This window comes from Falco naumanni, chromosome 4 (assembly GCF_017639655.2).
Source record: "Falco naumanni isolate bFalNau1 chromosome 4, bFalNau1.pat, whole genome shotgun sequence".
Classification (NCBI taxonomy): Eukaryota; Metazoa; Chordata; class Aves; order Falconiformes; family Falconidae; genus Falco; species Falco naumanni.
In genome coordinates this window covers 35,363,495-35,386,211 of record NC_054057.1, presented here as the reverse complement: position 1 = coordinate 35,386,211, position 22,717 = coordinate 35,363,495, and the positions used below count along the sequence as shown (strand labels likewise).

The 22,717-nt window shown below is 38.5% G+C and overlaps 1 protein-coding gene across 3 annotated transcripts in view; it reads right to left on the bottom strand.

Moving 5' to 3' along the window:
* SLC25A13 (solute carrier family 25 member 13) overlaps nt 1–22,717 on the bottom strand; it is a 101,584-nt gene that overhangs the window by 67,388 nt on the left and 11,479 nt on the right. For all 3 annotated transcript variants that reach the window (XM_040590229.1, XM_040590228.1, XM_040590227.1), the window contains 2 exons: nt 10,046–10,099; nt 5,906–6,048 (listed from right to left, as the gene is read on the bottom strand). In XM_040590229.1, the coding sequence (XP_040446163.1) occupies nt 5,906–6,048; nt 10,046–10,099 (197 nt within the window). The remainder of the gene's footprint in view (nt 1–5,905; nt 6,049–10,045; nt 10,100–22,717) is intronic.

Genomic DNA, 22,717 nt, shown 5'->3' with positions numbered 1-22,717 from the left:
CAACTTGGCACTGTTTCCAGCTGCAGATTTGATACAGCAAACACCTTGAGCAGTTCTCATTTCTCTCGGTCACACCCAAGAGTTCAAATAGAGATCAAACTCATATTCATAAAGAGGCAAAGGCCAACCATTCTTCTGGTTCACTACTTTAATGTCTAGGCAGTGTAGTTTAAAATCACCTTCAAATGTGTGGCTGCAGGGCCTACTTGCAGTCTGGGAGATTTAAGATTTGCCCTCTCTCCAGGCTGCTTTACGTCAGTGTAGCAAGAGTGTAGCTTTAATGGGTTCACATGGCAGTAGCTGAGAACAAAGATTTATTTCTGAGAAGCACAAAATTCAGCATAACAAATGTCAAGAAACACACACAAAGCCATTTTTTTTAATTAGAAACTAACTGTATCCTTAGAACTTTGACTTAAAATGGCACTGCAGCCAATTCAATGAAAACTTCCACTCTCTACACAGCAACAGCAAAGCATAGTGTGTTTAAGTAGGTTGGAAAGGATGTTCATTCCATCAAGGTATGATGACCAATGACTATATATAGCAATTTCCAGTCACCCTGTCTTAAGGGAATGAATTTCAAGTCACAATGAAGTGCACTTGCTGCCCATCAGCAGCCAAACATCCACAGGACAACAGAAGCTGATTTCCATGAAGAACATGAAAACATGAGAAGATAAACTAAAGAGGACATTAAAAAAAAAAGCATGACACAGAGAAGGCCAAAAAGCTGTTCTACTTTACCGCCTCAACATATATGCACTAAATAAAAGTAAAAGAAAGCATAAGTAGAGTCAGAAATAGTCTAACAAATAATTAGCTCTGGGAACTTGCCACCATAGGTTATTATGTAGTGTGAGAAATAAATAAAAAGAAACCTCCTCAGGTATTCTTAATATTAAACTCACAATTGATGATGCCAGTAAACATATAAGCATGCCTTAAGCTTTACTGGCAGAGAAGCCAATGAATTGCTACATATGCACGTTAGCACATGGGGGCCATCGAGTCATTTATTTTAAACTCCTTGGGAGCTCTCAGTACTCCCTACTGTTAGACGCAGAATATAGAGATACCGAGTCTTTAAATGGAAGAAAACATTCCTCTCTCCTAAGCCAAAATATTTTTTTTAAATGCAGCATCTTCTTCAATTTCAAACCAATATATCACAATAAATATGCATAAATGCAAACCCATGTGACTTACAGGTTATAAATGCTCACTATTACGGCTTACGTGCCTGACAACTTCCACAGCAGCAAACAGATCCAATGCACTGGTTCTTATGTCCCAAAGATTCTAAACCCCACACACAGAAAGAATGAAACAGATAGCAGGCAACAAGACTCTAGAATAGGATTCTTTATAATTAAAGATGTAAAATATCTGCCAACACCATTTTGGTAAAACCACTTTTTTGTCTGAAACAACAACCAGCATATCCCAACACAGCGCTGAGAGCACAGAAAAGAAATACATTACCTATCCCAGCACCACACTAAGAACATATTCTATGTTATTAGGCCTAGATTTCATTAAAACTCCATGTATTAACACTGCTACAGGATTTTATACTGATAGAAGCATTCTTTGCCAGTATTTGCAAGTAATAACCCCCCCTAATAAGTCAGTAAGCGATGCTTAAAATAACCCCATACCCATTTTTAAAAACAATTATTCATAGTACTAGGAAGATTAAAAACGTACAAATTGTGTGGTTCTAGCCAGACTGGTAAAGAAGAGACATTAATATCTGCTGTGCCAGCTGAATTCAAATTAACCCAATTTTTACATGTTAATTAAACCAGCTATTTTCTTCTTATTGTATTTTTGCTCCCTAAGTAGACTAGCCTGCTAGTGATTCCCAACAGATCTATTCTAACAACGACGTATTCATTTACTCCTATTATGACCATACAATACAGTAACTGAGCAGTAATTTTTCACAGTCAATTACACGTGTGATTCTTAATGCTTAAAGATGCTGAAATAATGTGTACCACATAGCCATATGCTCACTTCTCTATACTGCACAAGGGTAGTTGCCTGGGTAACACATTTTCTCTCCAGTTTAGCATCACCCTTTTGGGTTTAGCATAACCCTTCACTGAATATCATTAGGTGTCATTAAACAGCACATACTAACATGGACTTCAATATACTACTTAAAGAGTTATTTCATCTACCTAAACAAGTGTTCATTTATGTTACAAAAGCAGAGAAAAGCCTAGTGATTTTAACAGTGCAAAGAGAAGAACCTGAAATGTTTACAGAATTTTACTACAGTCTTGAAGATATCCTACCCAACCAGTCAAAGTCTTCCTTCACCTTCACATCAGCATTACCAGTGCCAATATTGCACAATTTATTTGGGAAGGCTGAAATTCTTGATATTTTCAAAACATCCACAGACAAGAGCTAGAGTCCAAATACAACAACTGGGTATGGTGCAGCAGAACCACTATTTACTGCTCTCCCCTTTCTTCCATGCTGCTTCTTTTGGTGCTCACACCCACGGTATCTGGGCACAACACAGACATGATGCATTCTGAACCACAGAAAGTGCACATGTAGCCATGCAAAATAAAAAAGCCATTACCCACTGTAATAATACAAACGCAATGATGAAGAGGCTTCCTCAGAAATCAATGCATATGTTTTTACTGTATCAGCAATTTAAACATGGTAACATAATGGGACACAAATTGAACCTACATCTATTATTTTTACGCTGCAACCTAGGTAAACTAAGTATAGTGTAAATTGGTGCATTAGAGGATAAATTTATATCCAATAATAATGGAAAATGCTGGCATTTCCAAGTGTTATTTTTGAATAGTTTGTCCTTTCTAAAAATAAAGCATACAGTATTTCTCAGTAAAGTGTTAGTTACAACAGTCCAAACAGAGATGTGCAGTAAATATTTATTTTGTTAGACAGATGTTTAAAAGTACAACAAAAGACTGAAACACAATATGTTACAGTAGACAGGATGGAAAATGCCTGGCCTGTTGCTGATAGGTCTTGAGAAAGCCACTGTATTTTGGGGGAGTTTCTGATCCAGGTGACGCCAAAAGAAGCATTTTTTTGGAACTAAAATTAGCAATGAGAAGCTTAACGCCAGGAACCAGCTCTTAAGCCCATTTCATACAAAATACAGCCACACAATACAATTCTTTAAAAAAATCTGTGTTCTTACCAGTTGAGCACTTTGAAAGCCTTCTCTGGCCATTGGCAAGAAAAGTATTTCCTTTTCTTAAAGGAAAACTTTAAAAGATGCCTCCGGAAGAGGACAGAAGGAAAGCCTACCTCCAAATAACCCTATGCCCTGACTTAACATGGAGGCAAAACTTGCTCCTATAGCAACAGATACTCACTGAAGGACAAAGTCTGCCTTAAGAAGTCCTTGTACCTTGTACCTTTGTCACACCAACAGCAGGTTCGGTAAATACCTTCAAATTCTTAATCTCTGGCAATGCAGGAATTGTGCTAGACCTACACAAGAGATCTCATCCACAGCAACCACAGCAAGATTGTACGTAAGAGCTACTGTTCTTTATACTTCACACTTGGGGCTTCTTCAGCTCTGGGGTAAACAACTCTTTGCCCATTTATTTGCTCTGCTCATGAATCAGAAGCTCTTCTGCTGTCTGTCTTTTGCCCACATGACTTACTTATTTTAGCATTTCTCACTGATTACACTTGGTACCTATACCTAACTTCTCACCAAAATCAGAAGGAATTAAAAAGCATTTTAAGAAGTGCTAGGAACAACCCTGGTGATTCTGGGCTCAGACCCTTTTAGTGAAGGGTGGTCATGCTCACCAGTTATGAAGAACAGATGCTTCTTCAGAGGAAAACCAGGGATCCAAGACAGTAGATAAATGCTTCTAGAGGTATCCTAGCAGTATTTTCAGAACTGCACTACTTCAAGCTACTAACACTATAACAAAATTAACTTGTCACTGCTCTTGCAAGCTACCTTCTATTTTATACCAGAAATAAAGCTGAATTACTGAACAGACTCTTATGACCTTAAATACGTTTGAGTGTCTAAACACTGACCAGACTATTAAAAAAGATCACTAACAAAAGCAGTTTTGTACTAGGAGCTCTGGACTGCCAAGTTGGAAATAATTCAATATGAGAAGAGCAGCTGGTCCTACTGCCGTCCCTAGGAGATGTCATTCCAGGAACCAAAAGTGATTGATCCTTGCTTCAGATGATCACTTTGTGAATTACTTTATGCCCCATTAGAACAAGGTACAAATGCCTGGCCACATGGCAAAAAGTGCTACAATGCCAGGTTAGAGAGAGATGGATGCTAATCACTTTCTGAACTTTCTCCATTCTTTCACGTATTAGTATAGCAGCTAAACAGGAAGACAGCCTTAATACCAGAAGAGACTCTCCGAAGACACATTAGAAACATGCAGTCCTCTGTCACTGCACAGTCTGGACTGCAGAAACAGTCCTTACCCATGGCAGAAAGCAGCAATTAGAAGCCTCAATACTACACCGCAAAATTCCTACAAGATCATGCCAAGTTATGAAATCCCAACTTGTCAACAAGTTCACGTAGGCTACAGTTTTACACTTTGCTCTTCCTGACACCAGCTTCTGCTTGTGAGGAAGAGATCCAAATCACAAGGTATGGATTATACTCTCAATCTTCTTATTACAAAATGGATTTGAAGCCATGTAATTTGGAAAATGCTGTTTTTACAGGCGTCAAACCAAGGCAAGTAATCTGAGAAATGTTTAACATTTTCAGACCAATGCTATCTGAAGCCACCACTTTCTTACTGCCATCATGCCAATGTGAGCAATGTAATCTTTTAGAGAATTCTTTTACCAGGGGTAACAATCATCACATTAACTCATATGCAAGGTTTAAAGTGCCCAGCTGCCAGATACATAAGGCTGGCTGAGCAGAAAAGACAGCACAGAAACTACTGCAAAAGTTCTCGCTTATGCATGTATCTGTTCCATCGGAAGCCTGCATTCTCTAGTCATGCCTTATTTATCTCACATTTTGCTCTCTCCAGCCACTGATATGAGTCATGCCTGAGGTTTTCTAGTTTCTAGAAATGCCACAACTACAGACCTTAAGTCCATAGCTAATTATTCTAAAGTTTCTCTAAAGATACTTTAAAGGCAGGGTTCCAAAAATGCATTCATATAGGTGAAGAGACAGCTTGCCTGGGCAAGTACCAAAAGCAAAAGCTAGGATTTCATTAAAGAAAGGGGGAGGAAGATGGAGGGGTAGCTAATCTTGCCTATTGGCAAAGTCAGCCTTTCAAATGCAAACCATGTGCAACCAACTTCACTGCTGTCTTCCCAAGCTTGCAAAGTGGCTCCCTAAATACCTTAGTTACTCCTCCTCCCTCTTAAGGGAAAATACAGTGGCAAAAACCTTTAACAGTGCTAAGACAAAATAAAGCAGGGGCACTTTTTCCTACAACCTCTTCCTACACCATCTAAACTTAATTTGGATTGCTATTTGAATGTGTTTTTGACAGATACTTAAAGTAAACAGAGACAGAAAGACTCATGGAAGTAAAGAAGAGCAGGAGTTAGGGGAGCCAGCCAACAAACATAAAAGGTTCAATGAATTAAAAATACACAGTAGACAGAAAATGGTTTGCTCAGCTAAATGGTACATGCAGTCCAAAATATTGTTTCTACTCTTTCCACTTAAAAGATACAGTATTCCTTCATGTATCTGCAGGAAAAAAAAAAAAAAAAAAACCACAAACCAAAAACAACAAAAAGCAAAACACCACAAAAACAAAACCCTACCACCCTTCAAGGGACCAGACTGTTTTAGAAGAATGGTTTTGTATTTTTTAAACAAACAACAGAAAAAGAAAAAAAAAAAACCAACACAAAAACCACTTACCCATCTTTTGTCTGATCCACCACACCTGCAAGGAGCTGTACAGTGCTTGCATTAGGCAAACCATCTCCAATTATCTTCAGGTACCGTGTGACAAAGTCATTAGGAGACATGAAGAATTCGCCATTCTTCTCCACACTTGCATACTGCCAAATGAATACAATATTCAGTGCCTCAAACACATCCTTCTCCAGGCATTTATTACCACCACCCATACTTTCCTACCAGGAGCAGGCTCCGAAGAATCTACAGCCTACAAGACTACAACCCAAACAGGGAAGAGTTAAGTAGGGGCTACTCAAGCAGCTGAAGGCTTTGCTTCCCAGCCAGAAAAGTGGCAGATACATGATTTTTTGTTTATCATGTCAACGTTTCTCCATGGTAGTCTAGAAATGCTCCAGTACCAAATGTTTTCTTGAAGTACACACACATTTGCCAACATGGATGTGGCACCTCAGGCCCACTGAAATTCTGACAGCAACGGGATACGCCAGCATATCTTATTTAAATGAAATGACTCCTTTGTGTAGCCATTCTACTTCGGAATAACAAGGCAGATTTACACCCACAACATGACATTGCAGTACTAGTGGAGTAAATGATCCCGTAGGACTGTCCACCTGGGGGTGCTATTTTGGAGGAACTCCACCCCACCACCTTCAGCCACTGCTGGTCCCTAAGTAAAGACCCTACAGATACTCCTTGGTTGAACTGCTGAAAGGAGGCCAAAGAACAGCATTTGCAGAAAAATGTAAGAGAGAACAAAAACTTCGACAATTCAGCACACTGAAGAAACAAGAAAAGAGGTCTGACACCTCACCAAACGCTGCTGGCATACATTACTCCCACTTAATACCATAGTTACCGGCATATTACTCCAGAAAACAGCTATTGACAGACCCAAGCTTATTCACTCCCAAGGGAAGCCTCCAGTAACATGTTGCATATCAAGGAAAACGAATATTAAAGTATTTTTAAGACAATACATAAATAAATAAAATTGCCTTTGTTTCCACCCTTACCCTCAGTCACCCCTCAAAATTTAAAGCTTTCATTTTCTGTAGAAGGGTAAAACTGAAATCGACCCTAAAAATGTTTTTTAAGGGAAGAAAACAAGGACAATAATTAAGAAGAAAAGAAATCCCAGGCAACATTTGCAAAACCATGTGTTAGCTCTAAGGGAAACAGGTTTGTCTTGAGATAACAAATGTGCACGGAGAACGGGAAAGCAACTGTTAATTTCTCTTTTTTTTAAAAGGCAAGGTAGAATGATAAACCATTGTTGCAGCTCCCCACAGAGCATTATCCACAGTAAAGTAATAAATAAATTAGATGCTTATTGCTATTTTGTAGTGTACTTCAAAGACACATGTTTTGGTTTACATTGCTATGGCTCTGCTAAGGGAAGGAAACTGCCAGTTTTCATTTCATAGAGCCACACTGGTGCCTGCAGAGTACCGTTATACCTGCTGTAGGCATGTACCTCTCAGAGGGATGCCAAAGTCTAACGCTAAGTAGATTATTTTCTTCTAGTGCTATATAAATATAGTCTTCAGATACAGCAATATCTTCAAGAAACAAGGCTTCAGAGAAGCAAGACCAAACAAAAAATAACTTGCTTTGGCATCTATATATTGGTTAGCATTTAAGGATTCCTGTTTCAATAGGCAACGTTCATAATGCAAGCTTTCTAGCTGATACACTGCAAGGACTTGTGAATTGTATACTTTTATAAGAACTAGCAGATCAATTGATTTCAATGTAATCATTTGCAGGGAGACAGAACCTTTCAGAATCCCAGCCTCAGAAACTTTTTAACACAGCTGCTATTGAGAAACAAATCAAATAAGTCAGACAGCCTATGCTCCTGTATTTCTTTTTTTTTCATTCAGGCTAACCCCCTGCTAGGGCACTCAATAACAGAAAACAGTACAAGGTTTCAGTGTCCCCCTGTTTCTTGTCATTGTGATTTACTCAAGTGTATTTGAAATCCAATCACGTACTCTATACTACATATAGAAAATGACCTTGGAAAATGTCAGCTTGATCACTTTGACTAAAATCTAATCTCTTAGGGGTTATGGTAGAAGACTTAGAAAAAGTAGAGTTACTCTTGGAAATTATCATAACAAAAAGAGAAAAACATCAATTCTATTGGTTTTGGAGGAGAGACATTTAAAAAAATGGTTCTTCACAATTGTATTTTTCCCCACTTTGGCAATTATACCCACAGAGAATTTGATATTATACAACAGTACTTAATGGCTTTTTGGTAACTTATTTACATACATTTTAGATAGTCAAGTATTAACCAGTTCAACCCCATTTTAAATAAGATTTGCAAACATTATATTGGGGGGTTGATGTATTAAATATACTAAAAGTTGACTGTAATCAACTACTTCAGCTGGTAGCTTCACATTTATTTCTACACAATGGGTACCACTCCTACCAGGCAACCATATTTTTTAATTCTTAATTGAAGCAGAATGAATGGCTGTCAAGTAACTTTACAAGTGAAGATCCCACAACCTGCAAAAGCAACTGTATTGGCCTCATCACTTACAATTGTCTGAGGCAGCTTAATTAACACCCCGGCCATCATTTATCTGTAGGGCACAAAACAACTATCACATTCACTCATCCTTTCTCCTCCTCAGCACTAAGCAGCACAACAAATTCTGTATTGCATCGAATATTTACCTCATATTTCATTACTCCACTTTACTGAGAGCCCTTCTTTTCAGCGGAAGGGAAAGCAGAAAAGGGAAAAAAATAAACTGGAGGTGGTATTTCGTGTGCTTAACCACGACCCACTCAATCCCCCAAAACTGAAAGCTGAGGGAGCTACCATCTTCAGAAACACAAAACAGGTGAATACTCACAGGCAGATAGGAAACAATTTTGCCACTATTCTCAGCAAACCAACCAACTCCCCACACACACACACAACTGAGCATCACCTCCTACCGCAGAAGGGACCAGGCTTCTCTCCACTATGTTTATTCCCTTCCTCAATGCTACCACCTTCTTGGGTCAATGGTCTACTCCCCATCTGCCTTTTCTGCTACCTTGCTCCTGCTCTTACAGCATTTACCCCTGAAAATCACATTATCCCATCTTTCTTCAAGAGCCTTTTTGCTCTCCTGACAGATACATGTTCCAGGACTTCATAAGTTAAATTCTGGCTTTCTCAACTGAAAATCTGATTTCAGAGCTATAAATACTGACAGTATATGATAAAACTATAAATACTGGCAACATACATAGTGACACCTACACATGTTGTTAATAATAGCTCACTAGGGACAATGGAAAACATGCCAAGAAGTGCACAGAGTGCGGTGCATGATGCTGGAGAGAGGGAAGTAGGAAAGGTATGAGCTCTCTTAGGCACTCAACACCTTCATAAAAATAATTTGGATACAACAGCTCCCTGTAGCACTGTGGCACCTACCTCGTATATATATATTCTCCAGACCCACTAATTTCTGTACTCTTTTTTTCACACCAGATTACCAAACTAATACAGAAACTGTACTAATAAATCTTAGGAAGGTTAGGAATAGTTATTTAAATTTATGAAATGGGTCAAAGAAAGCCAATTTCCAGCAAAACACTAAAGCACACTTCTCTCAAGTATAGAAGCAAGTACACAAGTCATTTCTTTATTTGCATACTTCTACAGCAGGCCAGCACAGAAGGAATTTTAGTTAAATAATAAATACAGCCACCCCTTCAGAAGGTGATCTTACCAACACTTCTGCAAATTAAAGAAGTAAAAAAGCAAGGAAGGAGGGAAGGAGAAAGTTTCCCAAATGGTCTAACAGCAAGGTGTCTACATGAACATTTTACCATGTGCAGGAGCAATACTGAAACTCCCACCGCATTCTCTGAACAATGCAGGTTTTTTTCTAAGATAGTAATACTTCTTTCTGAGTCAATACAATAATCACTCAGGAGTGTATCTGACTTCTTGTTGAGCATTGTTCAATTCTGATAATGGTATTTAAATCTAACATGGTAATAATACAGTGAATGATTAATGGTTGGAAAAACTATCAAGAGTTGTATGCTGCAATAAAGGAGCAAAAGATATGAAAAATTTAAGCAGAAAGAGTAAAATATTTACTTTATACATACCTTCAAAAATATTGTTTTTAACTCAGCTGGATCAGCTCTCTTGGTTAGAGCCACCTACAAGTAAATAAAATTACATTAATATGCGTAATTTATACAAAAGATGTCAAAGTGTCATTTAAAAGGAAGCATTCAAGCAACAGAATGAGTGATGAAAACAAATGTTCACCTTAGATAAATTAGGTACTGCTTTAGCTGGCCATGCTTATTTTACTCACACTAAGTTATTCAACATTGTTGTTGTAAATGCTTCCCTTATGCAACCCTGCAATTCTTAAACAAGCACACATTAACAAGTTATAAAGACGTTCAAGTATCAAATCTTTTCTACATACCTCTCTGCTGGGATTCAGCATTATACCATCTTTACCATATACATTTTTATACTTCCAGCATCTTTCCTCTACGAATTTCAGAGTACCATACGCAGCCCCCAACTGACAGATGGCAAGAATAAAACACTCAGACTTACAAACTTGTCCAAGAAAGCAACTCTGTAACAGACTGAATTCCAATGTAATTATTTGGTTTATTGGTACTTCTACTTCCAGCATTTTAAACTATTTAAACTTATAGCGTAGACCTTTTTGATGAGGAAAATTCAGAAAGCACAGTATCTAGATTTTTCTGCAGATCATAAAACTAGCCAGTTCCAACTAAATCCTGTTACATTTAGCACAAAAAACTCAAAATTAATTAAAATTTTTTTTCCCAAAATACTGAATTAAAAAATATTCTATATCCACTACGGAGTAAGCCCATCAATATTTTCCTTGTTGACAGATTGTGCCATCCATTTGCTGCTTTTGGCAGTAATTGGGATTCATCCCCTCAAGTCTGTGCCTGCTATATAGTTTCCCATTCCTTCTTCAGGATACTTTGTAAAATGTGCTTGCCAACATAATAACCATTATCTGAGAAGTCAATTAATCACATCAATCTATTTCTAATAAAATAAGAACATTACTTTGCCCGCAAACCTGGATTTTTAAAAAGCTTGCGAAAACGTCTCTGTAACGGGGGATAAACAGCCAAAGGGCAAGATGTAAAATCTCACCTAAGAATTGAACATCAGAAACATTATCAATAAAACATGACTACCTACTTTCTTGACTCTCCAGCGCAACGGCAGGCTGTAAAGGCAAATGTCACTGCTAGTACGTTTCTAGTAGCACCCTAAACTACTGCAGAAAATGGTAGGAGTCTGTAAGTCTGTACCACAGTATTATAACCTCATGTACATTTAATGAAGAATCTTCAGTAAGTTTTTCCTTACCCTAAAATGGGTCATTTAAAAACTAAACAAAAAAAAAACAAAAAAAAAAAAAACACACACACAACGAAGAACACCCTCCAAAAAAAAAATCCTGAGTATTTTAAGAAATCTGTAGGAATAAGGTTTCTTGTAAAATTCTAGAAGTTTCGTTTGTTTGTTTTTTATAAGGGAAAAACCACACCTGAAGTTATGCTAGGATTCAACTGACACAGTCCCACAGCTGGAGTCCCAATACTGTGTTTGCACAGAAATCTGTGTGGAGGCAGTTGCAAAAAACCAAAGTGTAATCGTGAAGCTGGGAATCTTCATAGAAAATGTGTATTTTTCTAAAGTACAAGCTATCCTAAACGTAAACATTGTGTAGTAAGCAGAGATTTAATCTAACCCCATTTGTAAAAATCTGGTTACCCTAGAGCAATTGGGAACTACTTTGTGAAAAGAAAAAAACCCAACATTTGTATATTGCTGCAATCCAGTATCTTGCCACTATACAGGCAAACAAAAGACACTTCAAACACCTATAGCCATTAAAAACAAATCACTGTCAAACTTCATCTGCATTGAAGTTTAAATTTTTCACTGTCCCAGAAATCTAAGCCTAAAGAAACCAGGGATGAAAGGGTACACGCTGATAGTTGAACTTACACTCACTTTCCTTTGGTTTCACTGACATTAACAATCTTGAGAAACTTGGGAGATAAAACATGCTCTCAGCCCAGCTACCACTTTTCAGCCCCCTTTGATTAGAGGGGCAATTCTACTGGGTTTTTTACAGCAAGTTTCTTTCAAACGATACGCTGAAAGACAGGCTGAAGTCAGTCAGGTCAATGAATGCAGAGGCACTGCAGACCAGCAACCCAAGCAGTGGCTGCAGACCACAGCTTCCCTCCATTCCCCACAGTCTACTTCCATATTCTTCCATTTCCTGGGAAACAGGAGAGGAAAGGGATGGTTAGCACTGCATTATTTGGTTTGCCCACGTCATTTACCAATCTCCATTTTGAAAGGTCTATTTGATCCCAGTTAAGGAACAGACCCTCTATTACTCTATGTTACAGCTTCAGGAGGACCGACGCTAATGCAGCAATACCAGTGCTAAGAGCAGAAGGATTTAATGCAGCCTTTCATCCATCCCCAGCTGTGGGCGAAGCTGAAGCTGCACACCCAGAAGAACTGATCCCTATGACAAGCATTACTAGCAGATTCCCCTTCTGGAAAATGTCAAAATATCGCTCTCAATACCATTCTGAAAATTGCTGTCAGTTACATTAGCAGTTGAAGGTGGGCTAAGTACCCTGATGCCCACAAGACTGCAAGCCAACAGGTAACATGCCTCATGAAAAGTCACCCACAGACACAAGCTGCTTCTCCTTCAGTCAACTCAGATGATACTTATTGACCTTCATATAACTGGACTTAGGTGATGTGTTTTGTTACTGGAAAGACTTCTCCATTTTACTTTATCTTCTCTCCATAAAGACAAAAAACAGCCTGAGATAAAACCAGCTATGAGCTGGTAGGCATGATATCTCTCTAGTTGCGTGACGAGGCATTTGATAAAGCAGATCCGAGGGAAATAATGTTTGTTACTGCTCTTTACAAAGAGGTGCTATGTAACAGATACTGACACTTGAAAAAAAACCCAGTAATTTTTATTAAGTAAGATTCAGTGAAGAAAGCTCTCCAACAAACAACATTTATTTTTAAAAAACAGGAGACAACAGGGAGTACAGAAACTAAGGTGCAGGATTATAACAAAGTCAGGACATACTACAGAAAAGACAGGGATAACGTACAGAAAACATCAGCAGAGATTTTCATTCTTAAAGTGGATTTAAGTTTTAGCCAACATACTATGCGTACATGTGCGTTACAATGTATATGAAGAACCAGCCAGCACAGGCAATATAAGAATTGAATTTAAAAATGCCATATCCCTCCCATTAGCAATGACATTAAGCAAAGGGAGACAGACGGTGCACAGAAGAAGGGAAAGCTCTGTAAGTGACGGACAGTAACACACAGGTTGATTTGCACACTGAAGCTGTTCATATCCTTAGATTCCCTTGCTCTCTTGATGTTAATTTCAGCCCATTTTTCTCCAGTGGAGCTATTTTCTCCTTGTTGACCTATGCTCAATTTACAACGGCAGGCATTTTCAGTCTCACTTCCACCCTCAACAACACATGCAAACAGACTCTTCCCAGGCAAATTTAACTGCACAACTGCAAGAAAATAGAATCCTGTGGGAATCAAAGAAAATTGTAGTACATTTCCAATCAACTCTATTAGTATTTTTGCCATACACAAGGCAGAACAAACAGGTTGCCAGATGGTATATAATATCAGAAGACACAAAAGGACTAATAAAGCAGCGAGTGTGCTCCACCCAATAAAGAGAAAAACAACATGGGTGGGCAAGAGAGAAGAGCAGTAGGAAAATCAGAATTAACGCCAAAATAGCATTATTCTAATGGCAAATATAAAACGTCTGACTTTCTCACCTTTATGGTTAAGATCACTTTAGTAGTAGAAAGGTGATGGGGATCCAGGAATACTTAGGAATTGCTATAATATTCCAAAAGTCTAATGGGACAACAGTAAGTCCTAACTCAAGGTAAAGAGATAAACATCTCTTACCTTGTTTCTTCTTCTTTGTTTAACCTGAATAGTGCTCAAGTGCGAAGGAGAAAGTTGATGGAGGTAAAGATGTACCCCTCTACCTCATTATCTTTAAAAACTCTTGACACCGATCAGGTAAGGTGCTGGAGAGCAGCCCTTCTCCAAGCAGAGAACTGAAGCTGTGGCAGGGCTACCTCTCTGCTAGGCTCTGGTGAGCTCAGTCTGTTTAGTTCTAGAGGACACAATCTATAGGCATATACAGAGAGATATTTAATGTAAGGCCTAACAAGTGATCACAAGCTCTAGTAGCTTCATGTTGAAACTAATACTGTTTGTTCTTCCATTCCTAAACACAACTAAAGAATGCAATGTATTTGACACCACAAAAAGACCTCAAATCAAGATTGAAATCTCCTGTCTTCTAGAGGTATTCTTGAGTTTCATCACAAGTTATTGAGTCCACCTGTAAGACTCAAACACATGTGGCCCAGTTTATGTAAGCGGTCCATTGTAATATTTCCTTCTGGCTAAAAGTATGTGCAACTCAAAAGGAGATCACACCAGGGTCTGACCTTACATTCTTGTTTAAATGAGTGACTGGAGTATCAAAAACCAGTTAAAGTGCAGTTACTGGCCAAGTTTGAATCAGACCAGTAATTTATTAATACTGTGTAAGTATTTGCTAAAACAACACTCCAGTTTCTATTTTAATACAACTAACCTGCTTATTTAGGTGAGAATCACCCTTCTCACATATTTACATTAATACTACCACATACACATACCATTTTTCTAACCTAGCAACTCCCCTTGGTCACCTTCCATCATCACACACAGCATCCTAAGTTACAAGTGTTTTGCATCAACATCTGTCCAGGGCACTGTCTCCTGTTTCAGCTGCCCCAGTAACCATTTTTCATTAGCCCAACATGCTTCAGCATATTCTGACCTCAGTAAAAGCACTGCCGTTCCTTCTGTGCAACAGAATCCAAGTAAAAGAACTTGACTGTGATCTGCAATGGATAGCAAACTACACAGACCTCAGCATCACAGGGAAGTTTGCAAGCAAGATGTGGACCAGCTCACCAAGCAGGGAAGCAGATAACTACAAGGACTGCTGGCACAGAATGCAGATCAAAAAGATCTTCTCGCTAGACCTTCTTAATACTAAGTTGAGTATTTCTCCTCAAAAAATATAATCAGATGGCATTTGCCATACCTACCTAAAGGCTTAGGGTAAGAAGCACTGTAACAGAAGCTGATAACTACTAAGCAGGTACATTCAGTCTGACCAGTCTGACTTGAGACAAAAACATTTATTTTCTAAAAACAGTTCTCATCCTCCAGGTTGAACATTACAATTACATTTTGCAAAAATGTAATCCTACACTAAGCAGCAGTTACTGCGTTCCTTTGTCCAGTAACACCTAGCTAAGCTAAGAAAAAGAAATGTTATTAACACTAATCAACAAAGTCTTCTCCGATCCTACAGGCTGATTCAGTGTGCAGAAATACAGAATAAACACTACCAAAACTGGACCCTTGTGCTGAGTCTACTCCACACAATAGTGAAGCAGAACAAAGTCTCCTAGCTAACAGAGGCAGAAAATCTCAAGCAGAACTATTCGCATCCATCTTCCCTCTGTCACAATTATAAATCTCCAGGCAATTCCAGTCCGTCTTCTGCATCATGGTAAGTGAAAGGTTCACTTCCCCCAAGTGCATCAAAGCTAGACCTACTTTATTGGGCAATTACCTGCTAGCTTTGATCCTACTTTCAAAGTCCCAAAGCAAATGCAGCTGGCTTATTCCTAAGATAGTTCTCACACACAATATTCCCAATAAACCATAGTATTTTTGCAAGCAAATTGAACGGAGACCAACACAGAGTTATCAATTACATACATACAGGAAAACACTTGTCCATTTTGTCCAATGCTTCGAAGTAGGTACAGAAACCAAGGTAAAAGCAGTATATTTCTTAAGGAAAACCACTACAAGAATTTCCAAGAACGGCTAATTAATGCTATGTAAAAATACATTTAGACTGTGTACTTCTAAAATTTTCCTACTTAAAGACCTGGAAAACAGAAGGACCATAAAACTAGCCCAATACTAAGGTAAAAACAGCTAGGCATTGTCATTGCTCAGCAAAACTGTTTAACAAAAGGAAAAAGCATCACACTGTGACCAATAATATCCATTCCAAACTTTAAGCACAAATCAGAAGATGCAGTTAGGAACTAACTGGACTATTAGTTTGTAGTCTGCCTCAGGATGAGGACAAGGATGCAATTGCTGTCACTCCTACAACAAAACATGATGCACTACACTACAGCAAGAAACTGAACCTGAAAACCAACTCTTTGTGAAAACCAGAAACTTCTCTTCCACTTTTCTTTCATGTTGCTAACAGAAAAAGCTCAGCTCTCCCATCATTTTCTATACCTATCATAAAGTGCTACAGTAGTCTGACTGCATCAGTCCATCTTCTTCCTCAAAAGTAATATTCCCTGTTGTCTCATAGCTCCTCTACAACACATTTTTACTCAGATGATCTTCAGGACTGTGATCCAAAGATACACAAACAAGCTACTTTGCTATGGCCATTATGTAATATTAACATATCCCAATGTATCTCAGCAAACTAGAGCTCACCACTCACTTGAAGAAATGCAATAATTATACATAAGATATATTAGGGGGTTTTCAATGAAAAAGTTTATTTCCACATGAGCTACTAAAGAGAACAGTCAAATGACTTTTCCATCAACTCTTGGGTATTTTTCAAAAATACCCCCCTCTTGCTCACCATAGATGATAAGGGATGCTTGGGATGATAAGATGCTAACACTGTTACTCCGCTCTCCCTTTTGCTTCCTTACACTTTTCAGAACTGGAGGCATACCTAAGCATCACCAAGGTCAACCTGCTAAGACATACTTGTTTCCTACCTCAGCTCAGTTTACAGACTTCTTTTCATTGTCCTAGGGCTTGCTCTGTTACTACAGTGCTACTGTATAACCACTGCATTGATCATCAGCTCAAAAGAACTGTCTCCAGTCCATCTTCCAAAAGCAGTCACCCCAGTGCTACTACTAGAGCTCAACTTCAGGCTTGCATCTGACAGGAAAATAGTCATCTCTCCCAAAAAAGCAAAGGATAGGAAAATTCTCCAGGGCAACTCCAAGATCAAAAGTAGCTCCTGGAGGACGCTGAAGATTAGATACCTGTTACCATTTAAAAACTGTCAGGGAGAAGCGGCAGACTATCAGGGCAGCATGAATTTTATTTGGCATCCAATGTTATTAGCATAAAACATGTATTTGGACCAGAATTAAGCAATGGGTAAGCCACAATTAAGACAGAAGGCCATTTAACACCATGGTTTGCTTCAGGAAGCATCATTTCACAGCTGTGCAAAGCTCCAGTGAGCTCTGGGAGAGGCATCACTGAATGGAACACACAAGCCACCAACGTGCCTCTCCAAGGTTCCCACACTCGTGGTGCTCAAGGTTCCAAACAGCTCACACAGCTCAATGGAGACAATCACTCCCAGTTTCACTTGGGTCCCAGCTCCAGCCCCCAACACCCAAACACTCATTCTGCCTTTGGCATGGCACAAAGTAGCTTTTGCAGCCTGAATGATCAGGTGTTCTACCAACACGAGTCACAATCAAAAAATTCAAAACAATAGGTAGATAAAACAATATAAACAGATATAGCTGCACTACCAAGGAACTTCTTGAGAGTCCTGCACTGCACCTGCTGCCTTGCAGTGCACACAGCGATCTAGAAAGTGTCCCATGCTTTATCTGGCACCTTCACAATTTACAGAATGAAGACAGAAAACAATGGCAGGAATAGACAACCTGAACAGTGTTACAAAAGGTTTCTCTGTGATTTTCTCTCCTGGATGTCAATGCAATGGAAGTTACACTGTGAAACAGGTTCCAGCAGCAAGTGAGCAGGATCGTTTGCAGTGATAAATAAAAACCTGCTGCCCTTAGAAGAAAGCAAACCTGGAAAACAGCCACACACAAGCATCGTAACAGAATGGTCTGCTCTTAGAAAACTACTAATTCTGTGATAAGGGGAAAAAAAATTTACGGATGTGCCATCAGTGCCCATAAACTTGTGGAAAGGTCTGTCTCAAGTTGTTGCTAGAGTAACTGTTGTTATTTGCAACTTCACGCTTGTGAATGAGCAAGTAAGAGAAACGTGCTGGAGAAAAGTTCCTATACATTATATGTCTTGACTAATAATTGCGTGACAGGAATTATGTAGGAATAACTGACAGGTACATGTATTTTGTTTCAGTGTTGTGTTTTGTTCTTTGAACACAGAAGTTCACTTTTCAAGATCCTATTTATAATCAAATCCATCTATTCAACTCTATTCAAAATGCTACACCTCAGCAGCTCAGAGAACTGGGAAGGGTGTGGGAGTGGGCATGAATCCCTGTGTGTGCATGGATCCAATTCTACAACCTTAAAAAGAACAAAAGACAACTGCACAATGGAAACAGCATCTCACACACAAAGCAAACTTACTAAAGGCTACGTTATGATAAGACTCAAAGAAAAGCTTAAGTCCTGCAGTCAGGAGCCCTTCCTCATAGCTAACAAAAATAACAGCAGCATTCCAACATACTTGGACAAATAATGACACTATTACTTGAAACAATAATAAGAAAAAAGGGTTCTTCCTTTCTTTTTTGTCTGTACAGCACTCAGCACAGCAGAATACTGGGTCACGGGGAGCACGCCAATGCTCTGTGAAAGCTGAGTCACAGTAACTACCCACCTTTCCTCAGTAAACGTGCTAGTCGACCTCTGACTACGGAAAACCTGGATTTTCAAATAACTTTATCTCTCTCCCTTAAAGATTTTCATCTGTCATCTCAAAACACATATGCCAAAATATGAGTTTGCAAACATGCTCTCTTCTGCCTGCAAGCAACAGTATCACCATTTGTCCAATTCCCATCATACGGGTTTTAGTTCTAAATTATTAAAACATCTCCCTGAAGACAGGGCAATTACAAAGCAAAGGCACCTTCTTTTACAATTCTTATCTTCAGTATTAACAATAAACAAATGCTTGGTGCTTAAATATTAGCAGGTTACACAGTTGTCACAAGCTACTGTAGGCAGGTGACCTTCATTCTTGCTACGGACCTGAATGGGAAGTTGAAGCTATCAAAAAGGGAACTTGGAAATAATCTGCAGTTTCTCATGGGAATATAAAATAATCCAAAGACGACCTAAATCGTTTACATAAGGCAGTGACTGTAACACTAAAGGTTTACCTGCCAGTGACTAGCTGCAACTCAAATTATTAAAGACTTCACAGTAACCCTCCATAATTTACGAAAGTTGTAAGATACCTGACAACAATAACTAAAAACTTCTCATCTCCTTAAGAAACTGCAGAAACATTTCCAGCATTTTAATACACTTTAATTATAAAGTATTCTGATTTTAGCTTGAATGATTTTGGCTTGTCATCTGTGAGTCTATTTTATCACATATATTTGCATAAAGCAATAACTGTTTCATTAAAACATTAAATTTACTTCTGCTGAACTGCCCTCAGAATATTTTTGTGAGATCATTTGGTTGCAGTGGAAATTATGATGTCGTCAAACTAAGCATTTTGATTTAAGGACAAGAATCTAAAAAAACAATCCTAAAATTACCTTCAGGCATGTATGTATGTACTTACATACAGAAATAGATTTTTTTTTTTTTTTTTTTTTTTGCCAGAAAAGAGAGTTCCATTTTCTTTGGGAGCACTGCAGTCAAACTAAAATCTAAACATACCAGATTAACCAAACACAGAGCAGAGTTTAAGACACTAGAGAAATTTTAGCGCTATTCTTTCAATGTCTCATTAACCAGGAGTTCTTTCATTTCATGCCTTGGACACTTGGGTTTATGTCAGAACCCTGACAGCACCAAATGAATTCAGAGCAATGTCTGCCATCCCATAGTAAGCTACTGGTTATCAGCAGACAACGCAGTTCACTTTTTGTCATCAACTGTCAAAAACACAGTTAAATTCCAAAACCTTCTTTCTGACCAGTTGATCCAGCCCTTTATACAAAAAACTAATCCTTTGCCTCATGAAAATACTGGGTAATCAGTCAGCAGTTACTCCTTGCAGCTTTCACAACCTGTCCAGACCAGGAAGTCTTCAAACAGTGAACAGAAAAGCCAGGAGACCTCACATTAGTTTTCATTACATATCCCTTTGTTGAATCAAACTGTGGGTCACACACAACATGAAGTACCCCCAGAGGCTTTCAAAGCCACAAATGAATTGTGGATACGTATTCTGTATAAAACTTTCTAAAAACACTGAAGGAAAACAGTGTATTTGACAGTCCTTTTGTGCATACTTTGCAAAGGTCTTTCCATCATTTTCAAAAGCTCAGTGCCCTCTTTCCCTCCTCCTCTCCCCGCTCATTCACAAGAAAAAGGGGGAAAGTTGGTTTACTAGCCTTAACTTGTCAATGACACGAAGAATAAGGAACTATTAACTGATATTTTAATTATACAGTATTTGGGTTGAATGTTTACACACTTGAGAATTAAGTATTCTGGTTTGGGCTATTCTCGTAACTGACATACTGTATCTATAGGTTACATGGAACGCCAAAAGTAAATTGCAAGATGTTTACAGTCACTACCATTTTCTTTACTGCGAGAAGAAAAGAGAAGCACAAAACTTTTGTAGTACAATGTTCACAATGCACAACACACTGAACCCACTGCTTCACACCAGTTGGTCTTGAAAGAAAAGATGCAGACCAAGTAACTAACTGATTTGGGCATGTGAACAGAGTAAAAGCAATTGTTGAAAGTTTGTTGTTGCCATGTTTTTCTTCCTTTTGAACAGCATCAACATGGGACTAATTCATGATCTTTACAAAGTAGTTTCCAGTTAGACTGACACACAATGGCAAGCAGCGCTAGACAGGTGAAATGACAGGAAGGAGGAAGGCTGACTTGATGTCAGTGACAAAAACTATTTTAATGGAAATGTGAAATTATTCAAAAATTTCTTCCCCGAAACACGTGAAGATTTCTCTAGTCAGATTCAGACTGCACAATGGGCTGAGAGTAGGCACCTGCCAGACACAGTATTTTTACATACCATGTTTTTTCTAATGGCTTTTCATATTCGATGCCTCACTTAAAGTTGTTTCTTCTGCCAAAGATCTGTTAAATCAGTGATGTTCATCAAACAGTGGTTGTCAAACATGATAAAAACCTACAATAATAAAATACGTGACCAAGAGGTTTTAGTAGCCAAGGATTCAGGGAAGAGCGGAAATAGGTCGTACTTCCAAGGAACAGAAAGATGACAACAGTAACGAACAGCCTGCTGTTCAGTCATACTAATTTTCAGACCTCTTCTATCCTAAAATCAGACCTGTGTATCAGGTCACGTGATGGATGGATGTGACAGGGAAGTCACATAATAAAAGGATAGATAATAATGCTTGACTGCACCTGCAGAACATACCTTTCAACTAAGTCCTTTAAGTAGGGAGCCTCCCGCTCTGGTACTGATACAGGACAACATCCTAGTCTCTCCCCAGCACTGTAACATCACGTATCAAACCAGAAACTCAACTAAGAAGCTGTAGTGGTCACGTGGTGTAAAAGAACTGCAGAAAAAATTCAAAGCAACACCACAAACACGTAAAAGTAGGAACCGTCAAGGCAGGAGATCTCATTTCTCAATGTAGGAAACCATGTGTGCACACGTTTGAACGCAGACCTCTAAACCAGAGTTGCGTGCACAGACATAGAATCTTTGTGTCATGATCCTGCCGACAGCCTTTTATGTTTTGGAGATGTTACCTGCATTTTGATTAACACTTATCAGTCTTTGATGAAAGATGTAGTCAGATGCTGCTCAAGCTACTCCAACACTGAATAATTAGCTCTAATTTATTTCTTAAAAACTATTCTAATTTACTGCTTTACTTAGATGAAGTGGTACCTTTGCTAACTTCCCAGAATGAAATATCCATTGACTGAGACAAAACCCCAAAACCCTGAGTAAGTGATGGCTTTATTGGCTGAGAGAGTTCAGGGAAGTTGGGATAGGAAACAGCAACTTAAATATAAAGACAATTAGAATTTCTTCCTCCTACTGGCAGGATGGCTGGCATTTGGCTCGGGATCACCCTTGTGAAAGCATCTTACCCTGTTGACTAAGTGCACTTTTAGGCAGTATGCAAACTCTATCAAGAATAAGGTAGAAAAATGTGTACCCTTCTATGACTCCATATTCTGAAATCTACAGAGACTTTTCCCATCACACAAGGTCAGAAAGAAAAACAAATAATAGAGAGTGCTAGTTGTTGTTCTCTCCTCATCTCCTTGCAAACCCAGCACTAAAAAAAGACTCCAACCTGCCAAGGAACTTTCTTTGAACCTTCCATTTCCTGATAAATTTAAACTTATCTGCTCAGACAGAAATGAAGGTCAGCTCCAGGAAAGAACATTTTTAAATCTTCAGTGAATAAAGAGCAGGTAGTATTCATCTACAGAAACTGAAATATGTGAAAAGATAAATACAAAATTGTGCATGAAGCTGAAAAAATCTGTGGTCAATTGCATTTTACAAAACAATCTGAATTCCAGTAAATCAATTCCAATTACAAAGGAAGTATCAACAAGATTACAGTGTCACAAATAGAGAGTGGGAAAGAATAAACTCCATTGGGGAAATAATAAATGGAATTCAAATAAATCAAA